The following is a 17,741-nucleotide window of genomic DNA, read 5'->3' as shown; positions in this document are numbered from 1 at the left end:
GTTCGCGTCTCACCCAATCCGTGGGCTCTCAAATTACGAGAGCGCCAGTCGAAGCAACTGACCATCCAATCCGACTCCTGCCGACTTCCAATAGAATATTCTCTCCCACTGGCAATTTTCCCAGAGCGGCCGACCACATCGTTTGACGTTAGACATCATACGGTTAGGGTTCTAGTTACCCTGCGAATGCGCGGCGCAGAAAAAAAATTCTTGACCTCCCAACAGTTTCTACAATCACAGTGCAGTTAGTTCCCTTGATCCTGACAGGACGTCAATATAGAGCACGCACAATGGTGAAAAAATCAACGAAAAAGTTTCAGAAGAACCATCTGAAACGAACTGTCGACCAGCGCAAGCAGGTCCAAGCTTATAAGAAAAAGATCTCGAAAGGAGGCAAGCGGAAACAGAGCGCCGAGGAGGAATATTTCGGCGACGCCAGTGACGGCGTGAAACGGCAGCGGTCAAGTGGGAGTGACCAGGCGTTAGGTGAAGGCACCAACGCCAAAGAATTGTTTGCCGGCGGTGTCGAAAATAATGTTGAAGAAGCGTTTGCGGGCATTGGCAAGAAGAAGAAAGGAGCAAAGATTGCAGACGACGCCGAGGATGATGTGGCCGATTTTACCAGCTTCTTGGATCAGGACGATCAGGAATTATTGAATGAAAAGAGCCATAGCGATGAAAGCGAGGAGGACGAGGACGAGGAAGTTGCAGATGAGGAGATCTTGAACGGATCGGACGACGATTCAGAGCAAGAACTACATAGCAAAAGGGGCAAGAAGGATGTGGGCGACAAAGAGGAGGTCACTGCAAAAGACATTGCCAGATGGCGGAAATCCTTGACGGAAGACAAGTCGCTCCGAGCTCTCAAACAAGTCGCTGTTGCGTTCAAAGCGGCGGCTCACGTTGGCAAGGACGAATCTGAAACTTCGAAGTTCAAGTACGCAATCACTGATGCCGATGTCTACAATGACATTGTCATGCTCACCTTGACTCAATTTCCAGACGTCTTGAATCACCATATCCCGGTCATCACTTCTAGCGGTGGCCGGCGTACGATTGCGACTACGAGCAAAAAGTATCAGCAATTGGCACCACTATTGAAGTCACTCTCTTCGAATATCCTGCGTCTCCTATCAGACTTAAGCGATCCCAAAACCGTCACCGCCGTCTTGGTTGCTGGAGAGAAGTTGCTACCATACTTTGCCAGTTTCAGGCGGTTTGTGAAAGAGTTTATCAAGGCCGTCGTCGACGTCTGGAGTACCGCGCCAGACGAGAGCGCGCGTCTGATGGCCTGGGTCGTCATCAGATCTGCAGCCGAGTTTGGAGACAAAGGAATGCTTGAGTTGTGCATGAAGGTATTTTGTCCCCGTTGGACGGGCAGAGAAGAAAGCACTAACATTTTAGACATCTTATGCCGGAATGGTGAAGAACAGTCGCCAGACGTCTATTCACACAGTACCGCTGATCAACTTTATGAAGAACACTTCTGCCACCCTATACTCTCTCAATCGTGAAGTCGCATATCAAACGGCGTTCGACTACATTCGCCAGCTCGCCATCCATCTACGCAACAGTGTCGTCCACAAGACCAAAGACTCATACAAGACGGTCTACAACTGGCAATATATCCACTCTCTTGACTTTTGGCGCCGAGTATTGTCGCTCCAGTGCGATGCAGCTAAGGAATCCAAGGAAGGCAAGGAATCTGCTCTTCGACCACTTGTCTATCCTCTTGTTCAAGTGACCCTGGGAGCGATGCGACTCATTCCCGCTGCTCAGTATTTCCCACTTCGATTTGCCCTCTTCCGGTCTCTCACCGATCTTTCTCGCGACGCGGACGTATATATCCCCCTCCTTCCTGCCATGACAGAGCTGTTGACCTCCACAACCATCACGCGCCCAGGGAAGCCATCCACCCTTCCGCCCTTCGACTTTGAGCACAACATCCGCGCAAATGCCGCGTACCTCGGAACAAGGATCTATCAGACCGGCGTATGCGAGCAAATCATCGACTGCATTCTTGAATTTTATGGTCTCTACGCCAAGCACATTTCTTTTCCGGAATTAGTCGTGCCTTGTGTGATCACGCTCAAACGCTACGCCCGTCGGAAGGACAAGTTATTGACTGCATCACCTGAGAAAAGCCAAAAGAAAGGAAAGAAGCGAGAAAACTTTAAATTCTACAAGCAGCTTCTAGAAGTCGCTGAGAAGCTCGAAACCAACAGCAAGTTCATTCAGGAACGCCGCAAGAATGTCGAGTTTGCCCCTGCAAATCATGAGCAGGTTCATCGGTTTTTAGATGACATAGCGTGGGAGAAAACGCCGTTGGGGCAGTATCTGAAGATTCAGCGCGAGGTCAAAGAGGAGCGACTGCGGATTCTGCGGGGGAGTATGGAGAAAGATGACGAGAAGCAGGAGGTAGACGAAGACGACCTCATGGAGGACGACCTCGAGGATGGCAACGAAAGCGAGGACGAGTAAATGGTTCACAAGAATTTTCAGGTTGTGCATGAATTTGGATAGTCCATTGTAAATTTAAATATAGCGCATATTGATACATTACTACAGCATGGTATAAAATGCCTTGTAAGCGTGATCTATGTCAAACAATAATTGCCGCGCCTCGTCGTCCGTAATCTCGTCCGTGGCCTTCATCGAGTTCAATTTGATTAACCTAAATAGTCAGCAGACGGGATCTTCACTACAACATAAGGCACGTACCACTCGATAATCTTGGCTCGTCCGTCAAAGTCTTTTGTTGTGACGGCGTTCAAACTCGTCATCAGTTCTCCTAGTAATGGATGTAATTGGTCTTTCGCTTTATAATTCAGCTTCAAGGCGTCCATGAATGTGATGAAGTTCTGCGGGCCAAAAACTATCAGTTGATCTGTCACGCGGACACAAACGAGTGGAAGTTAACTTACGCCGGTCGCATCAGCAGCAGCTCTAGCTGAAGCAGCTGAGCGACTAGGTGCCGGACTAGATTGCGCTGTCGGATACGTGATTTGCGGTTCCTTAGACACCGGGTGCTCAACTGTTGCCGGAATACCAACCCGCAGCCTCGATATGGCGGATGGGTATTCGATCTAAGTTCGTCAGCTAAGAAATAAAGTACGATCCCGCTACCGTTCCCGTACATCGTATTGCGCCCTAAATGAGTCCAAGTCTTTAAACTCATTCGCGACTTCCTGATTTTTCAAAATGGTGCTGTACTGCGCCAACAGCCGGCTACATATCGGCGTGTACCTTGAATCACAATTAACACAAGGCTACACGTTATCTCGTTCTTGAGCAGTAGTACTCACTCTGCTTGTGAAATAGTATCCTTAACATATGCTTTCTCAACAAAATCCAAGGTCGCAATAATTGCGTATATCTCTGCTAACGACTCGTACAAGTCTCGTTGTGCGGTCGTTCGGTAAAGCCGTGCTTCCTCATCGAGTGGGATTCGCGACCGGAGGGCGGCCGAGGAAGAAAATGACGAGGATGAGTACGCGGTCGGTGCATAAGGTTGCTGTGAATTCATTTTGGAAGATTGAAGTATGACATCCGTAATTTGGATCTTGCAACGACACAAGTTATATGATGACGTCGGCTATCTCTCATTCGAGCAGTAAATACATATCTCGCCGACGAATTAACGAAATGCAAGGGTATCGTACTTTAGCGCGGCGCAAAATCGTTGCGTAGGATATTCAAATCGCTTTGCTTTGATTCTTACTATCAACCCACTGTTTCTTTGGTTTCTTTGTTGGAAATCTTGTTACAAGTTACTCTAATCTCATTTTTATGCTTTAATTCGCTCTTCAAGGCGCGCCAATCAATTCACTATATGTTTCCCTCCTGTTTTTTATTCTTTTTGGATTGTAACGTACTTCATAAGCGAGAGAACCACCCAAGCGAGTGAGCCAGTTCACAAGAAACGCGTAATAAAAACCACCCACTTTTAATCATCGATGCAACAACCAATTGATATTCAATCAACGGATCTAGAAGGCGGGATTTCCTTAACGATACAAGCTATGGATAGAGGCCAAATTCGGAGTTACCGATTAGCTGCAAAGACGTACAATGTTGATCATACGACTCCAGCACTTGCGGAGAAACGGGTCATAATGCTCTACGTACGTGTAAACCTAATTAAGAAAATATCATAGATTCGATTTTTCAATCACTTAATAACGTTTTATCGATCTGTGTGGTGATATCGATGATTTAGCGTGGTGTGGATAGCCAGGCTGGCTCACTCGCTTAAGTTATGAAGTACGTTAACTTACAAAGCACATGTAAGTTATTATTACATAATTATTTACATAGTGGTCCGAAATCATAAAGAGAGAAATGACAACCGAAGAGCAACAAAACCTTCGCTGCAACCAAACGAAGAGCAAACATTTTGTAACCAATGAAACATTAAAACATGGGAATCGTCTTGTGTACTATGTCGTGATTGATTTATTGTCGCTCACTCGATGATTAGTATTAAATATTGTATCAGATGCTTCTAGGAATTAATGCCTTGCAGTTTTCCTCCTCCGCAACAGAGCAGCGCGCGAGGGCGGTGAATTTCAGCTTGATTTCATGGAATATGTTCCTTGCGCTTCACGTTTCCATAACATCCTGAGTAGTAAATTGTCTCGCCACACACTTCGCGATGTGTTGTTATATTATCGTAACTCCGATTTAGCTTGTGACGAATAAGTTTCTCTTGACGCACGATTCGTCACCAGTAAGAAACATCCAACTTGGTCGAATTCATCAGCAATCTGACGTAGTAACATCTACTCTATATTTCTATTTAATTTACACCCAAAATATTCCCAAATTCAAAAATTCCAGAGTTTCGTGACACATAAACTGATATCGTAAGTCCCTATGACATATCCTCAAAACGTGGTAATACATATATCACTTAAGTTATATCTCATATATAGATAGCATCAGAAAGTGATAATCACAACTTTTAGATATCCCAAACAAAAGTAAGCACGCGTTTGACACCAAGTTCCCAAGCCTATTTACCCAAACAATAATAGCAGACTTCTAATATCCACAGAGTTACGCCAACATAAGGACTGCAGCAAGTACGACCGCCGCGATGGTGGCACTGCCTGGCGAGTGCAAGTTCATGCCAGCGGACACACTTCCAGAGCTCTTGTTAGAACCGACGTTAGACATGGAGGACTCGGTTGACGCGGTGGAGGACGAGGATGATGTAGCAGTAGTTCGAGATGATTGCTCGAGGTTCAGATATTGCGCATCTCGAGAGATCGATGTAATTGTGCTCACGGGTTTGGCAACTGAGGATGAATCAGTGGATATTATGTTGGTGGTAGTTGACTCGACAAAGGTGGTTTGCGTAGTTGGTCGAACAGAGGATGAAACAGATGTCGATGTCGATGTCGATGTAGGCGTTGGCTCCGCAACAGCAGTGGTAGTCTTGTAGATCACAGCCGTAGACCTGTACTCAGGTGTAGACGACTGATTGGACGAAAGTGTCGACGATGGAACGGGAGTGCTGGTAACGACAATAACTGATGTTGAAGTTGAAGTCTCAGACGACGTCGTTGGCTCGCCAATCTCTGTATCCGACAGGGATGAGACAATCGCAGAGGTCGAAGTTTCAGGTTCCTCGGCCGTGGAACTGGCAGTCAGACTCTGGGCAGTCGAAGAAACTGGAATACTAGTCGAGATCGCACTCGTGGCAGTGGCCGACGACTCAACAATTATATCGGTTGGAAAAAGCGCAACCGTGGTTGACAACGAGACTGGTCCGTGAGTCGAGGTTGGCAGGCCCTCAGACGAAGTAACAGGGTCCTCGGTAGAAAAGACTGTCTCCTCGGTCGAAGTGGGCACCTCGCTTGAGAACATTTCAAAAGACGAGGTTGTAGGGTCCACGATAATAGAAACAGAGGACGTAGTAGGCTCGATATACGCAGATGAACTGGGCGATGTGGATGATGCATTGGACGAAGTAGAAGTCGAGGTCGAACTTGTCGATGGGGTAGACGCGATCGACGGAACCGAATATGTCGAAGACGCTGAAGACATCGATAACGCTGAAGAGACTGTGGACGAGGTCGCCGACGTGGAAGACGTGGACGCTGACGAGGTCGTGACCGTGGCCGAGGTCGAGGTCGAGGTCGAAGTTGAAGTCAAAGTCGAAGTCGAAGTTGAAGTCGAAGTTGAAGTCAAAGTCGAAGTCGAAGTCGAAGTTGAAGTCGAAGTTGAAGTCGACGAGGTAGTGTCAGAGGTAGAAGACAGCTCAGACAACGAGGACGACGACGTTGATGACGACGTTAAGGACGACTCTGAGGACGACGCTGAGGACGACGCTGAGGACGACGACGCCTCTAACGCCGCAGCAACTTCCGCGTTCGATGAAGAGGAGCCACTCGAGAAAACTTCGATAGTGGCCTTTTTGCCGGACTGGACGCCGATGACGCAGAAATTGCCGCCACCAGCACCAGTGGCTTCGTTATCGCACTGGTTCACTCCATGCACGGACGGATCGATACCGCAGGGAAGCCCAGTGCAGCCACCATCTGGACAAGAAATTTTTACACCCTATGACCATTGTTAACAACCATTGTCATGAAATTATCAGAGCTGCACTTACCCAGTCCGGAACGGTGTCCTTGTACGGTGACGTGGGTTCAAGATAGACAGGGTTCCAACCAAGCTTGACAAAAGTGGTACCGGAAGTGTCAGTGTTGGCACCAGCGACGTAAGGAGACCAGTTGCCATACGGATTGGCAGTAGTACCCCAAACGCAGCCTTCCTCAGTGGAGACCCCGGGCGGGTTGATGTAGTAGTGCGCTGCAGTTGCGGCCCAGTACGAAAGGTCGGGCACGGCAAGGACAGTAGAGCTCGAAGTCACTTCGGTCGGGATAAGCATTGCCTCGTTACCAGGAAGTACAGTCTGGCAGAACGCGACGTTGCCTGCCGAGGAGACGGCTTCGACAGTACCAGTTCCGTCATAGCAGTATGGCTTGTCGGAGAAAGGCTTGCTCAATTGACCATTGTCATCACAGTACAAGCCACCATACTATACATTGTTAGCGACGATTGTCTTAATAGAGATTATCACACACATACCTGAGACTGGGGATAGGTGTAACTAGTAGCGTCCGGATCCCATTGGGCCATGAGCTGGCCCGACGGACAGGCGTACGGGCACCACGAGCCCGCGGTGCAAGCAGTGTCCGGAGACAATGCCCAGCCAGCATTGAGGCTTTCAGGAGTAACCTCGACGAGGCCATCATTAGTTGGGAATAAGCAGGTGGTAGAACGCTTGGTGTGATTATGGGCGTGACTGTGCGGGGAATGAGAATGGCCAACGCTGCGCTTCGCGTGAGAGTGAATGTGCGAAACGAACTGATTGTCGACGCCAATCGCAGATGGCGCGGCAACAACCGCAGTGGAGACGGCGACGAGACCGAGCGAAAGATAGGAGATAGCAACCATACTGAAAACGAGGGTGTTTGATTGATAATAAAAGAGAGACGTGAATGTACGCGAGCAATAAACGAGTGAACGAGCGACTGGTAAAAGAGTGACTTGAAAGGCAGAAAACTGAACGAAAGTGGATGGATCACCGATCAGATTAACATGGAGCGGTGCAGCGAGCGTCTGAGGACCAGGAAAGAGTCGACTGGGTGTACGCGTTGGGGGTATTATAACCAAATGAACGCGTATGGCGACGCATACGCACGCGAGAGTCGGGATGGCGAGAAACGCGAGTGGATACGACGACGGCGATGAGTAGAAAGACAAAGGCGCGGGAGAGTAAAAGAGAGACGGGCAAAGGCTAGTTGGGGACGTGCTAGTGCCCGGGATGGACGAGCGCAGAAGTTGGCATAGTCCTGACTTGGTTTGTTTACAGCGATCCCGAAGGGGCAGGCAGGTACGCAAATTTGCCCGCGTGAACTCGGTACCTGGCACGCTAGCGCATCTTTAATGATCCCGTTTTCGCGCTAAGCCGCTTCGGGCCAAGCCTCATCGCGTGCCCGGAGACCGGAAAATTTCCCAGCTCAAACCGGCAAGGTAACTGCTGTAAACAGACTAGCGCCATCGTGCGAGACGGCCAGCCCGAACCCGACTTGAACTCGCGATGGCAACAAGTTTGCAGGAACAATGGTAGTCATCCAAAAATCAAGCAGTCTAATTAAACCACAGAACTAGCCGAAGAATCGCCGTGGGGGCCTAATTAAGAACAATACATATTGCAACCCGCTCTCAAGTTGGGTTCGCCAGTTTAAGCCGACAAATTGAGATATCTAATTACTCTGAGTCGCCCTCATCGTGGCCGTGATCGAAAACCTTTTTAATCGCGTTTTGCTTGTTCTAAGTTGCCACCATTAACCGTTTGTATAACTACATGATTAATATTATCTGGTATTAGTAACAGTACCGAGTATTATATTATAGGGCTCTGAGCTGTTAATACTGCTAGCCGGCTGCCCGCTGCACGTTCGCCTGTGCTCTTTAACAAGCGTCCCTCTCGATTGACAGTATGCGGCTATATAGCATACGGCTCGCCTAAGTCTCTTTGTGTGCCACCTTCTCATCGCTAGAAAGAGTGAGCACCTCCTCTTATTCCCAACCACTTACGCCAATAATCCGTCCCGTTCCCTGTTCCTCCCGGGCTCGAGTTTCCGTAGCCGCGTGGCTACAGGTGAGAAACCACGCGTATCTGCCCTCTGTAATCACTACGCCTGCGTGTAGCACGTTACTCAAAAAGTAAACGTTTGCAAAATCCGACAGCTCGCCGGATCGGGTGTGCCTGTGGTGACACTCCACGTGCAACCGTGCTCTTCACCACCACCATTAAGAACCCTCTCCCACGCGACAGGCGTGGACCGACAGGGAGCGCGCCTTAATTAGATTGCACGAGATTGTTCCGAGGGGCAAGGAACATCTTAGTGGTCGGCAATGCCGCGTGTCGCCGTTTGCAGTTGCGGACCAGCATATCGGGAGTGTGACGTAATTCCGGTCCGCTGCGAATATTGTCTCGTTATTCCTAGAGTGATTCAGGCAGTACAGCTATTTTGTTAGTGAGTCTCCCTAAGCCCACCCCCCGGCAAGCATCTACGTAGTGTGCCGCAATGGACACTAAGTACAATTTGAAAATGGAGTTTTTACACAGCGCCTCAACGATTTTGTCTTCCATCCCCGCGATCATCAAACAACACCATCATGGGTAGCTCAGGCTTGGAGACTGTATCCCAACCGATATGATGCAGCCGCCACTTTAAATTTCTTCAGTCAGGAATGGTTTGAAAGGACATTTGGCCATTCCATGTTGGAGAACGCCCTTCAGCGGATCAAGGACAAGAGCCAGGTTCGTGCAGGCTAATTTTCTGTTTATGGTTGTTTGTGCTAACGTGATCGGCAACCCAGCGGATCAGCCAAGCGAAGCGAACTTAACACTAAAACCGACCATTCTATTAATTGTTCTAAATAGCAATCCACAGCGAAGGTATATAATGTTATAGTCAATAAAATTATTCTTTATCCAGTTTACGTGTACGAGAACTTTGTAACGCCCACATCGTCGTAATTACAGGTTGCATCTAGAACTGGGGTCGCCTGGTTCTCTCCCGGAAACATTTCTTCCTGACGTGGTGTATGCCGTTGACCCTCTGCTCCGGTCAAATTAGTATTGGAAGTAATAAATGATCTAGGAGCTTCGCGGTTTCTTTTTTGGCGTTGTACAGTGTCCTGCAGTTGTGTAAGTTGGTCATTTAAAAGCACGGTCTGATAGATTGCTCATTCCGCGCACTTCTTCATCTGATCAACTGCGACATTCGTTGGACTTGGCGGGCTCACGGTGCCGCTGCCAAGAGCAGTCCTGAGTGTGACGGTGGTGATTGACGGAGAAGGATTAGAAAGGAACCTGATTGGTTGCTGTTGTCTGATGATGGTAGGCTAGAAACGAATAGAAGTTTCTCCATTCATATTCGAACGTCGAATGAGAATAAAACCGCGAATAAATTTCGAACGTCGAATACGAATCGCGCAGGGTGAGTTTTTCTTCCTTGTCCTCGTGCTTGCAGAATTTCCCATTTCGGCGGTTAGCTGTGAACTTCAATCTGTCAAAGTCACACTTGGTAGGGACAATGTGTTCTAAATGTAACAACAATAAACGATTGGCGCATACTCTCAGCCGGTCAAGGTTGAGTGCGCGTCGATCTCATCGGTCGACTTCGTTTACAATGATGCTTAGTAGCATGCGCATATCGCATACTCTCAACGTCACTCAGTTCTTCAGGTTGTACTGCAGTATATTGGCAATATGCTGAAATTGTCTTCCCTAATGTTACACAAAGTTTCGAACCCGCCCAATGCAATAATACGACATACAATCAGTTTTTCTTTGTGCTTTTTTCAGCTCCATCAATCTTCTCCTTTGAGTGATTCTTTCTCTTTCGCCTCTTGGGCTGTGTAGATATATCGTCTCTCTCAACCGGCTTCCGCTTCAGTTGCTTCTTCGTCTTCTTATCCACCTTTCCCAACCTCGTCATCCACTCGTCCACCGCACACCCAGATTCCTTCATGACATTAATGACAATCTTCACACTCTCAACATCATCCTTCGTGAAGAATGTCACAGCTTTGCCCTCCTTGCCCGCGCGGCCCGTACGTCCAATCCGGTGAATATACGCCTGAGCACTCTGAGGCACATCATAATTAATCACTAGATTCACTCCATGTACATCAACTCCCCGCGCCAACACATCCGTGCAGATAAGAACCCAAACTTCCGCCTTTTTAAACCGTTCCACGACGGCTCGCCGTTGGGTCTCGGTTCGCTCGCCGTGGAGAACGTCGACGTTCACGCCGTCGTATACTAGCTCGTGGAACAAAGCGTTTGCTCGCTCAATGGATTGTACGAATATTAGTACCGGCGGTGTGAGCTCGCCGGTTTTGAGCATTTGCCGAATAGCCAGTAATTTGCCAGCTTCGGAACCCGCGTATATGAGCTTCTGAGCGACCGTAGCCGCTGCTCGGCCCGGCGATATTAATATCCGGAGAGGAGTGGTCATGAGACTGAGCGCCAGAGTCTCGACAGAAGATGGCACTGTTGCTGACAAAAATGTCTTCTGTAGCGTTTTTCCTCGTAAATGCGCCAGAATATCGTCCGTCTGAGGTGCAAATGCAGGATCAAACAATTTATCTGCCTCGTCGAGAACCAAATGCCTGAGCGAATCAAAATCAAGTACGGCAAGCGCACGAACAAGACGTAGCGGTGTTGAAATTAGAACGTCGCCTGCTTTAGCGCCGGTTTCGGACGTGAGGCGAGCAAGAAGGGATTTCGTCAGCACGTTTACTTTGAAGCTCGTTGTGCCGCGTGTCAGGATCGTGAATGCTTCCGAGACTTGGAGTGCTAGCTCCTTCGTGGGAACCAGTATCAGTGCTCTGATTCCGCCCGTACTATTTTGTTGTTGCTTTAGAAGAATATGTGCGATCGGTAGGACGTACGCAAGTGTCTTACCCGATCCAGTTGGCGCACATGCGAGAATATCCCTATCGTGTAACATTCCCGGAATCGCCTCCGACTGAATCTGGGTAGGCGCAGGAAACTTGACCCGTGATATCAGCGACTCCGATACTTGAAACCGGCTGGCAAGGTCTTTGAATTCCGTAAGGGGATGCGGTACGTCCGGTCCGGTGACCTTTGATTTCCCGTACGGGATCACAGGTTCGTGTGATTCAGGTTCACCTTCATGTTTTGGCGCAATTTGACGGGCTTCCGGGGCCGATATCGTATGGGTGTGGAAGAAATCGAGGGACTTTGCTAATTTGTCCTCATCTTCGACTACCTTTTCCTTCTGCTTACGGTAAGCTTTGATTGCCACGACGATATCAATACACCAAGGAACTAGATCTCACCTCTGTGAAAGCCGCGGTGTCATCGAGCTTTGTTCCGCGAGCAAGGAGTCGAAAGAAATCCATGTGAACTCTCGAAGTGTTGAAAACCAACTAGGATTTAGAGATGATCTTCTGCGGCGGGCATTGCAAGGTTCGAGAGAAAAATTTCGAGCGGCTCAGGCGTTGGGAGTTTTCGCTGGACAAATTAATTGGGCGTATTCGGCAGTGCACTCATACGATAAGTGCACTTCCACAGACGTGGCAAGTCTTATTAAAACAAGGAGACAAATGATAAGGTCCATCTAGGCCATTTATTGTTGCTCTTCTATTCTCGTGGGCCTCAATTGCCTGCAGCATCCGACCTAGCGAAAAAAAATAATCACGGCCTATCTTGGTGTCTAAATACCGACATGTGCTAGGTCTGTAAGTAACTAAATTTTAGGTTGGCGGCACACCTATTTAAGAGCGCATTCTTGATAGTAACACAGCGTTTTCTGGCGATTGGCCGATAGGGCGATTGGGTCAAACTTCCTCGAACTATCCCACCAGAACCTCAAGGTACTGAGCATTTCTGCACTGTAGCAAGCCCTAAGAGACCTGTCTTTTGTTATTGCACGCTTAGAACATAATTACGCGCTCAAAATGGTTAACAACTATCCTGTCTTCAAGCCGGTGTTCCACCTCTACATCAACGCAGAGAACAGCGAGCTAGTGAGCACTTTCGAGACCGGCAAGCCCGGAAAGCGAAGTACGTATTAGTTTTCACAATTCACTGTGCAATTGCACGCATTAACGCGGTATTTGTAGTTTTTGTTCAGATTCACGAAGGATACTGCGACTCATCGGACGACCACTACCCATTCAACATCAAGATCAAGTCCGGCACGAACTGGCTCTACCTAACGCCCGACAACAAGCTCACACTCGACGTGCGTCTTCGCGCCGAAACAGAAGACGGCCACGGCGTTTACATCCACTATGAAGGCTATACGTATCCTACACCGGCCATGAACGCTATTTTCGATGGAAGCGGGTCGAGTATGGAATTTGGCGAGACAGAGTTCTTTATTCAACCAGTTATTGAGACCGACGCGCCGAAGGAAGGATGGGTTAATAACAAGCACTTTGTTGGCAAGGGACGATTTGTGAGAAACGAGAAAGGTGTTATGGGCGCAGAATACTACATCTCCATGGTCATGTGAAAAGTCTGGCATTACGCCGTTATTGTATGCATAGAAAGGCTATATATCGTTCCTTAGTATAGAGCATATGCAGCAGGCAGTCGATACCGTAATAGTTAGAAGTTGATCTGCTCATGCAGGTAAATGAATACGAGTAGCAACTTGATATAACCGTGTATTGCAATTCCGAGAGTGTCTTATAGGCTGCAGCTCGTGAGAATAAGCACAGAGAAATGGGTCTGTATCATTGAACTATCGAGTAGCGGTTGATATAGAAATAGCCGTAGATATCGGCCATCAACGGACTATCGAGAGATGGGACATTTGACTAAGGCAGTCTAGCTTGAACCACCACGGCCGTGCGATCTAGGCTTTGTCAACGATCCTAAAATGGACAATACTGTTTCCAAATGAATAGGGCACAGGGGAGATGCAGGTTACATTGTTCGCGACTTTCCACTATCTTTCAGAAGAATTGTCGCGATTAAGATCGTAACTATAGTGGGAACTATAAGATCGTTCCATAGAATCGTCAGCTGCTGCCCCAGATGGTAAAGCGGATGAACCTGAACTGAACGTTGTCGCCAAGTGCAAATTCGGGGACTTAGATGTTGACCGACCCGTCCAAGCCCTGGCTTGGATCCCGACGTAGACGCTCGGTGAAACTGATAAGAGAATTAGGGTAGGTAGCACCGCAACTTTGTCGATAGGAGCAAAAATCGTGTCACATCAAAACTCCCTTCAATGGGATTCGCATAAGTAGATGGTGGTGGATTCCGAATCGTTTGCAAGATTTTAACTAGTCAGTTTTATGCGGACGTAATTATTAGTTCAGGAATTGGACGGCGCGCATTTAAAGTTATTGCAACAAACTTGCGGGTGTCGCGTGCCGAGGTTAACGCCCTTTTTTCTTTTTTTTGCTGACGGTAAGCCACTTCCGCTCCAGATTTTCAGCGTATGTCTTGTGCTCTGTTTGTATATCCAGTGTTCATATTTCGGACGAGTAATGCGATTTCTAATTCCGCATTTACCACCATACCCGGGCCCTTTCCCTGTCGGTTCCGTGGAAGTCGAGATCCCAGCTCCATGGCCTGCGGTTTACGATGCTATTGATACGGCGGTCGAGACTCTGCAATTTCGAATATTTTATCCTGCAGATGCGCAGAACCTGTCGAAAGGGAAGAACCCGTACTGGTTTCCCGAGGATAGGCGAGAATATCTCAAAAGTAGGTGGCTTCGGAAAGGACTTGTATACATCATCGTCTAAGCAGCTGTCGTAGGCTTTGTGACATTCCTCGGTAAATCTTCGACCTTAGCATCGTGTCTGTCTCGTATCCCCTTTGTCCCTGATGTCACACTCCCATGTCTCTCGAACGTCCCGCTCCTTGAGCCACCAAAAAATCACAAGTGGCCGGTCGTTATGTTCTCCCATGGACTAGGCGGCACTCGCAACGCCTACTCACAGTTCTGTGGCTCCCTGGCGTCTCACGGCCATATAGTTGTTGCGCCTGAGCATAGAGACAGATCTGCTCCGGTTACTTACGTTCGCGACTTTTTGGCAGAAGGATTCGTGCGGAAGGAAATCAAGTACCGACGTATGATGGAAGTTAGTGAGACTGCTCGGCTCTTGCGCACGTATCAGCTGGTTCAACGCGTTCGAGAAATAGTGTCTATTGTGAAAGTCTTACTTGAGGAGAATATTGACCTTCTACCAATGGCAGAGACACAGCCTGTTAAGTTTGACTGGTCGTCAGTGGATACGCGGAAAGAGATGGTGGTGTATGCAGGCCACAGTTTTGGTGCAGCGACGTCAGTTGCTCTCGTCAAGGGTGTCTATCATGTGCTGGAGTTTTTGTATCAACTTGAGTCGGATGTGGCTTCGTCGAACCCGACTGGTAACGAGGAGGTCCCGGCGTCAATACGGCTCGACGCGCCGATTGACAGAACCGACGAATTTTTACGACCTCACTCAACTCCGGCCCTTTTACTACTCGATCCATGGTGTATTCCTATCTATCAGGCCATGGGAATCCCACTTACAGTTCCGGCGGTGGCGATAATGTCGCAAGCATTTCACGCATGGTCATCGAATATGTCTCTCGTTTATCAGCTTCTATCGAATTCTGGCTGCGTGTCTGGCACTGCGCCGCCACCAAAGGTGCATCTTTTCCTGACTAAACCTTCCGCACATCACTCACAGAGCGATTTTGCTCTTCTGTTCCCCACACTGACCAAGTATGCTTTCAAAGTGCCGGAGTGCACGTTCGAGACTCAGACTGCAGTCATGGCAATGAACGTGACGGGCTGTGTTGAGTTTCTGCGTGAGAATGACATCCGTTCTTTTGACGTCACAGAAGAGAGAGAGGGACTCGTCAAGACTCTATCAAAGGAGAAAGATGAAAGCTGTCCTACAACCTTTATGTCACAAGGTTATTTGGTTGCTGATAATAAGGTTAAGGGTTGGTCTAGATTGGATGTTAAAGACGATATTACTGTTGTAGATATCTTAGCGGATAACCGGTAGAGGATATGCATAGGTTAAAGGTGTCTGGATTATAGAACATGTTACGTAAGTTCTTCATTCTTCATTAGGTTGCACCGGTGCTGTATGATACAATATGTACAAAACCCACCAAGTACCAACAATGAAATAATTATCTAGATCTGCAGCTCCTCCACTAGATCATACGCCAGTGAATTCTGTGCTCCACCCAAATTACCTATGACAATATCGCCTTGGTTTATTCTAGCGACTGTCTGTGCTATTCTCACCGCAGACCAATCTGGCTTGGCTGCCCACAACGATGCCACCACGCCTGCCGCATGCGGAGATGCCATGCTCGTACCCGTGAGAACTCTGCTTCCATGCCTTGTACCATTCACAGGATAGGCCGAACGAATTCCAGTACCAGGCGCGAAAATGTTGACGCAGTCACCGATATTGCTGTAGCTTGCAACAGCATCGGTACTATCGATGGCTCCAACAACAAGTAGGGAGCTCGACTCGGAAATATTCGCATTCACATTTGCTGGTCCCACTAAGCAAGCATCACTGCCTCCGTTTCCAGCAGCGGTAACGAAGACGATATTACTCTGCAATGCAGCTTTGACTACCGCAGTGCGCGCTTCTGAGATCACTCCACTAGCAGAATAATTGACTATCGTCCTCGCATTGTCACCTGCAGCCTCTTTCGCCTGATGCTGTGAAACTACCCACTCTACTGCCTTTATAAATCCGGACACGCTACCGATTCCGTCACCGTCAAAGACTTTAACTGCAACAACATCCGCTTTCTTCGCAACACCAAACATCTTGCCGGCAATGACTCCGGCGACATGTGTTCCGTGACCGTTATCGTCGTATTCCAAATTATCGCCAGCGAAGTTTGCACCCCAAGCAGCGCGCCCAGGTCGAAATTCCAAATGTGAAGTGTCGATGCCTGTGTCGAGTACGTACACAGTCGTGTTTGCGCCGGCCCTTGAGTCGTACCGGTAGATGTACTTCGCTCCCTGGATCGCAGCCTGGGATTTTCGTGACACGCGTGAAATACCCCATGGAGCGTTCAACTGTACGTCGACATGTTGAAGAGTCTCAATTGCGTCCTGCTCGATTACGATAACGTCGCTAGAAGCCGCGATGTTCCTCGCAAGGGTTGGCGAAAAGGAGCCAATGTATCCCCGTACTCCCCTATGCGCCAAATTAATTGTATGCAAAATTCCTTCCGGTGGTGGACTTCGCCTATCCAAGCGGTTGTGACTGTGTGCTGGCTTGTGGTCTTGGTATTGTCGACGAACCCAATGGTGATGCGATTGCTCATCGTGATCTGAAAGAGAAGGATGCAATAGAACAATATACCTATCGGTCACAGAAGCTTTGACAACTGCGAGTGCAAAAATTGCAGCCAAAATATACAGCAAAATATTCATTGCGAATGCCCCCCCCCCCCCCCCCCCCCCCCCCCCCCCCGGGCGAATGTAGCGTACGTGAGTTCTTTCTTATAGCCAGGTTCGAGTCAAAAGAGATGGAGTTGCCGCACGCGGCGCCTTTGTGGTCAGGTTGCCGCAGCAACGACATCGCGTGCGGCTTGCAATTAACGGCTATTGTACTGTGTTGCTGTGCCAACTTACATCCCTCCCACGTTTGGTTAAAAGTCAATAGTAAACAATCTTAAGTTTGAGATCTCTGGGAGCAACATTCCAACTTTTGCACCTCCTGTCCACATCACCTCCTCAAGCACCTTCACTTCTCTCTTCTGTACACAAAAGTTCAAAGCTGGTCTTTGGACTTCTTCGCTTCTTATATTAATTTTTTTAAACCAACCGCGGCTGGACCCGGGCTTTCTATTCCAACGAACACAGGAAAAAAAAATAGAAAAATGAGTTTCAGCACTCCAGTGAAGTCACGGCCACCGGTAGCCAATTGCACGCCTCCTAGGATGTCGTACCAACAGCCACGACTGGATCTGTCACCCTTGACGCCACGCCAGTACTCGCAGTTGACATCGTCGTTTATGAGCAATCGCAGACGCTCGCCATCTGGTGCGCAGGCAAAGTCATGTATTCACCGACAGGCTTCGTCGCCTTTGAAGTTGGATAGCTACCCTCCAGAGTGTACGCTTACAGGAACCGGCCCTGTGTCGTCTACGCCTAAGAGACCAGGAAAGAAGCAATTATTCAGAACAAGCG

General features: G+C 48.5%; 7 protein-coding genes across 7 annotated transcripts; 3 read left to right on the top strand and 4 right to left on the bottom strand.

The window, feature by feature from the left end:
• The first annotated feature begins 243 nt into the window (after positions 1-243).
• On the top strand, positions 244-2,516 carry POJ06DRAFT_254047 (Noc2p family-domain-containing protein). Its single transcript, XM_056187718.1, has 2 exons — positions 244-1,355; positions 1,405-2,516. Exons 1-2 carry the CDS (start codon positions 291-293, stop codon positions 2,479-2,481), a joined length of 2,142 nt encoding a protein of 713 aa, XP_056043074.1. The 5' UTR covers positions 244-290; the 3' UTR covers positions 2,482-2,516.
• A 58-nt stretch (positions 2,517-2,574) lies between these two features.
• On the bottom strand, positions 2,575-3,526 carry POJ06DRAFT_189690 (vacuolar protein sorting-associated; the record flags this gene model as incomplete). The annotated part of the gene is made up of 5 exons (XM_056184791.1): positions 2,575-2,674; positions 2,722-2,861; positions 2,925-3,086; positions 3,138-3,246; positions 3,306-3,526. Coding segments are annotated over 5 exons (732 nt in total), but the record flags the coding sequence as incomplete, so codon positions are not given.
• A 1,093-nt stretch (positions 3,527-4,619) lies between these two features.
• Positions 4,620-7,803, bottom strand: POJ06DRAFT_254043 (uncharacterized protein). The gene is made up of 3 exons (XM_056187717.1): positions 7,099-7,803; positions 6,620-7,048; positions 4,620-6,567 (listed from the first exon to the last, which is right to left on the bottom strand). Exons 1-3 carry the CDS (start codon positions 7,465-7,467, stop codon positions 5,059-5,061), a joined length of 2,307 nt encoding a protein of 768 aa, XP_056043072.1. The 5' UTR covers positions 7,468-7,803; the 3' UTR covers positions 4,620-5,058.
• A 2,414-nt stretch (positions 7,804-10,217) lies between these two features.
• POJ06DRAFT_210702 (P-loop containing nucleoside triphosphate hydrolase protein) lies at positions 10,218-12,014 on the bottom strand. The gene is made up of 2 exons (XM_056185434.1): positions 11,896-12,014; positions 10,218-11,834 (listed from the first exon to the last, which is right to left on the bottom strand). The coding sequence occupies exons 1-2, from the start codon at positions 11,956-11,958 to the stop codon at positions 10,368-10,370; spliced, it is 1,530 nt and encodes a 509-aa protein (XP_056043071.1). The 5' UTR covers positions 11,959-12,014; the 3' UTR covers positions 10,218-10,367.
• Positions 12,015-12,402: 388 nt separating this feature from the next.
• Positions 12,403-13,569, top strand: POJ06DRAFT_113330 (uncharacterized protein). The gene is made up of 2 exons (XM_056184119.1): positions 12,403-12,622; positions 12,682-13,569. The coding sequence occupies exons 1-2, from the start codon at positions 12,517-12,519 to the stop codon at positions 13,074-13,076; spliced, it is 501 nt and encodes a 166-aa protein (XP_056043070.1). The 5' UTR covers positions 12,403-12,516; the 3' UTR covers positions 13,077-13,569.
• A 148-nt stretch (positions 13,570-13,717) lies between these two features.
• On the top strand, positions 13,718-15,623 carry POJ06DRAFT_254038. The gene is made up of 2 exons (XM_056187716.1): positions 13,718-14,281; positions 14,336-15,623. Exons 1-2 carry the CDS (start codon positions 14,062-14,064, stop codon positions 15,577-15,579), a joined length of 1,464 nt encoding a protein of 487 aa, XP_056043069.1. The 5' UTR covers positions 13,718-14,061; the 3' UTR covers positions 15,580-15,623.
• POJ06DRAFT_254037 (peptidase S8/S53 domain-containing protein) lies at positions 15,624-16,991 on the bottom strand. The gene has a single exon (XM_056187715.1). It carries the CDS (start codon positions 16,980-16,982, stop codon positions 15,714-15,716), a length of 1,269 nt encoding a protein of 422 aa, XP_056043068.1. The 5' UTR covers positions 16,983-16,991; the 3' UTR covers positions 15,624-15,713.
• Between the last annotated feature and the right edge of the window lie 750 nt (positions 16,992-17,741).

This window comes from Lipomyces tetrasporus (genome assembly GCF_029532465.1).
Source record: "Lipomyces tetrasporus strain NRRL Y-64009 chromosome Unknown POJ06scaffold_6, whole genome shotgun sequence".
Classification (NCBI taxonomy): Eukaryota; Fungi; Ascomycota; class Lipomycetes; order Lipomycetales; family Lipomycetaceae; genus Lipomyces; species Lipomyces tetrasporus.
Note: the sequence above shows the minus strand (reverse complement) of the source record. Positions and strands in the feature narration are given on the sequence as shown.

Coding starts and splice junctions, on each gene's coding strand:
- POJ06DRAFT_113330 (XM_056184119.1), top strand. CDS start 12,517: ATGGTTAACAACTATCCTGTCTTCAAGCCGGTGTTCCACCTCTACATC. Junction 12,623..12,681: donor CGGCAAGCCCGGAAAGCGAA/GTACGTATTAGT, acceptor CGGTATTTGTAG/TTTTTGTTCAGATTCACGAA.
- POJ06DRAFT_254037 (XM_056187715.1), bottom strand. CDS start 16,982: ATGAATATTTTGCTGTATATTTTGGCTGCAATTTTTGCACTCGCAGTT.
- POJ06DRAFT_254047 (XM_056187718.1), top strand. CDS start 291: ATGGTGAAAAAATCAACGAAAAAGTTTCAGAAGAACCATCTGAAACGA. Junction 1,356..1,404: donor TGCTTGAGTTGTGCATGAAG/GTATTTTGTCCC, acceptor CTAACATTTTAG/ACATCTTATGCCGGAATGGT.
- POJ06DRAFT_254038 (XM_056187716.1), top strand. CDS start 14,062: ATGCGATTTCTAATTCCGCATTTACCACCATACCCGGGCCCTTTCCCT. Junction 14,282..14,335: donor TAGGCGAGAATATCTCAAAA/GTAGGTGGCTTC, acceptor CAGCTGTCGTAG/GCTTTGTGACATTCCTCGGT.
- POJ06DRAFT_210702 (XM_056185434.1), bottom strand. CDS start 11,958: ATGGATTTCTTTCGACTCCTTGCTCGCGGAACAAAGCTCGATGACACC. Junction 11,835..11,895: donor ACACCGCGGCTTTCACAGAG/GTGAGATCTAGT, acceptor TACCGTAAGCAG/AAGGAAAAGGTAGTCGAAGA.
- POJ06DRAFT_254043 (XM_056187717.1), bottom strand. CDS start 7,467: ATGGTTGCTATCTCCTATCTTTCGCTCGGTCTCGTCGCCGTCTCCACT. Junction 7,049..7,098: donor ACACCTATCCCCAGTCTCAG/GTATGTGTGTGA, acceptor AACAATGTATAG/TATGGTGGCTTGTACTGTGA. Junction 6,568..6,619: donor AGGACACCGTTCCGGACTGG/GTAAGTGCAGCT, acceptor CAATGGTCATAG/GGTGTAAAAATTTCTTGTCC.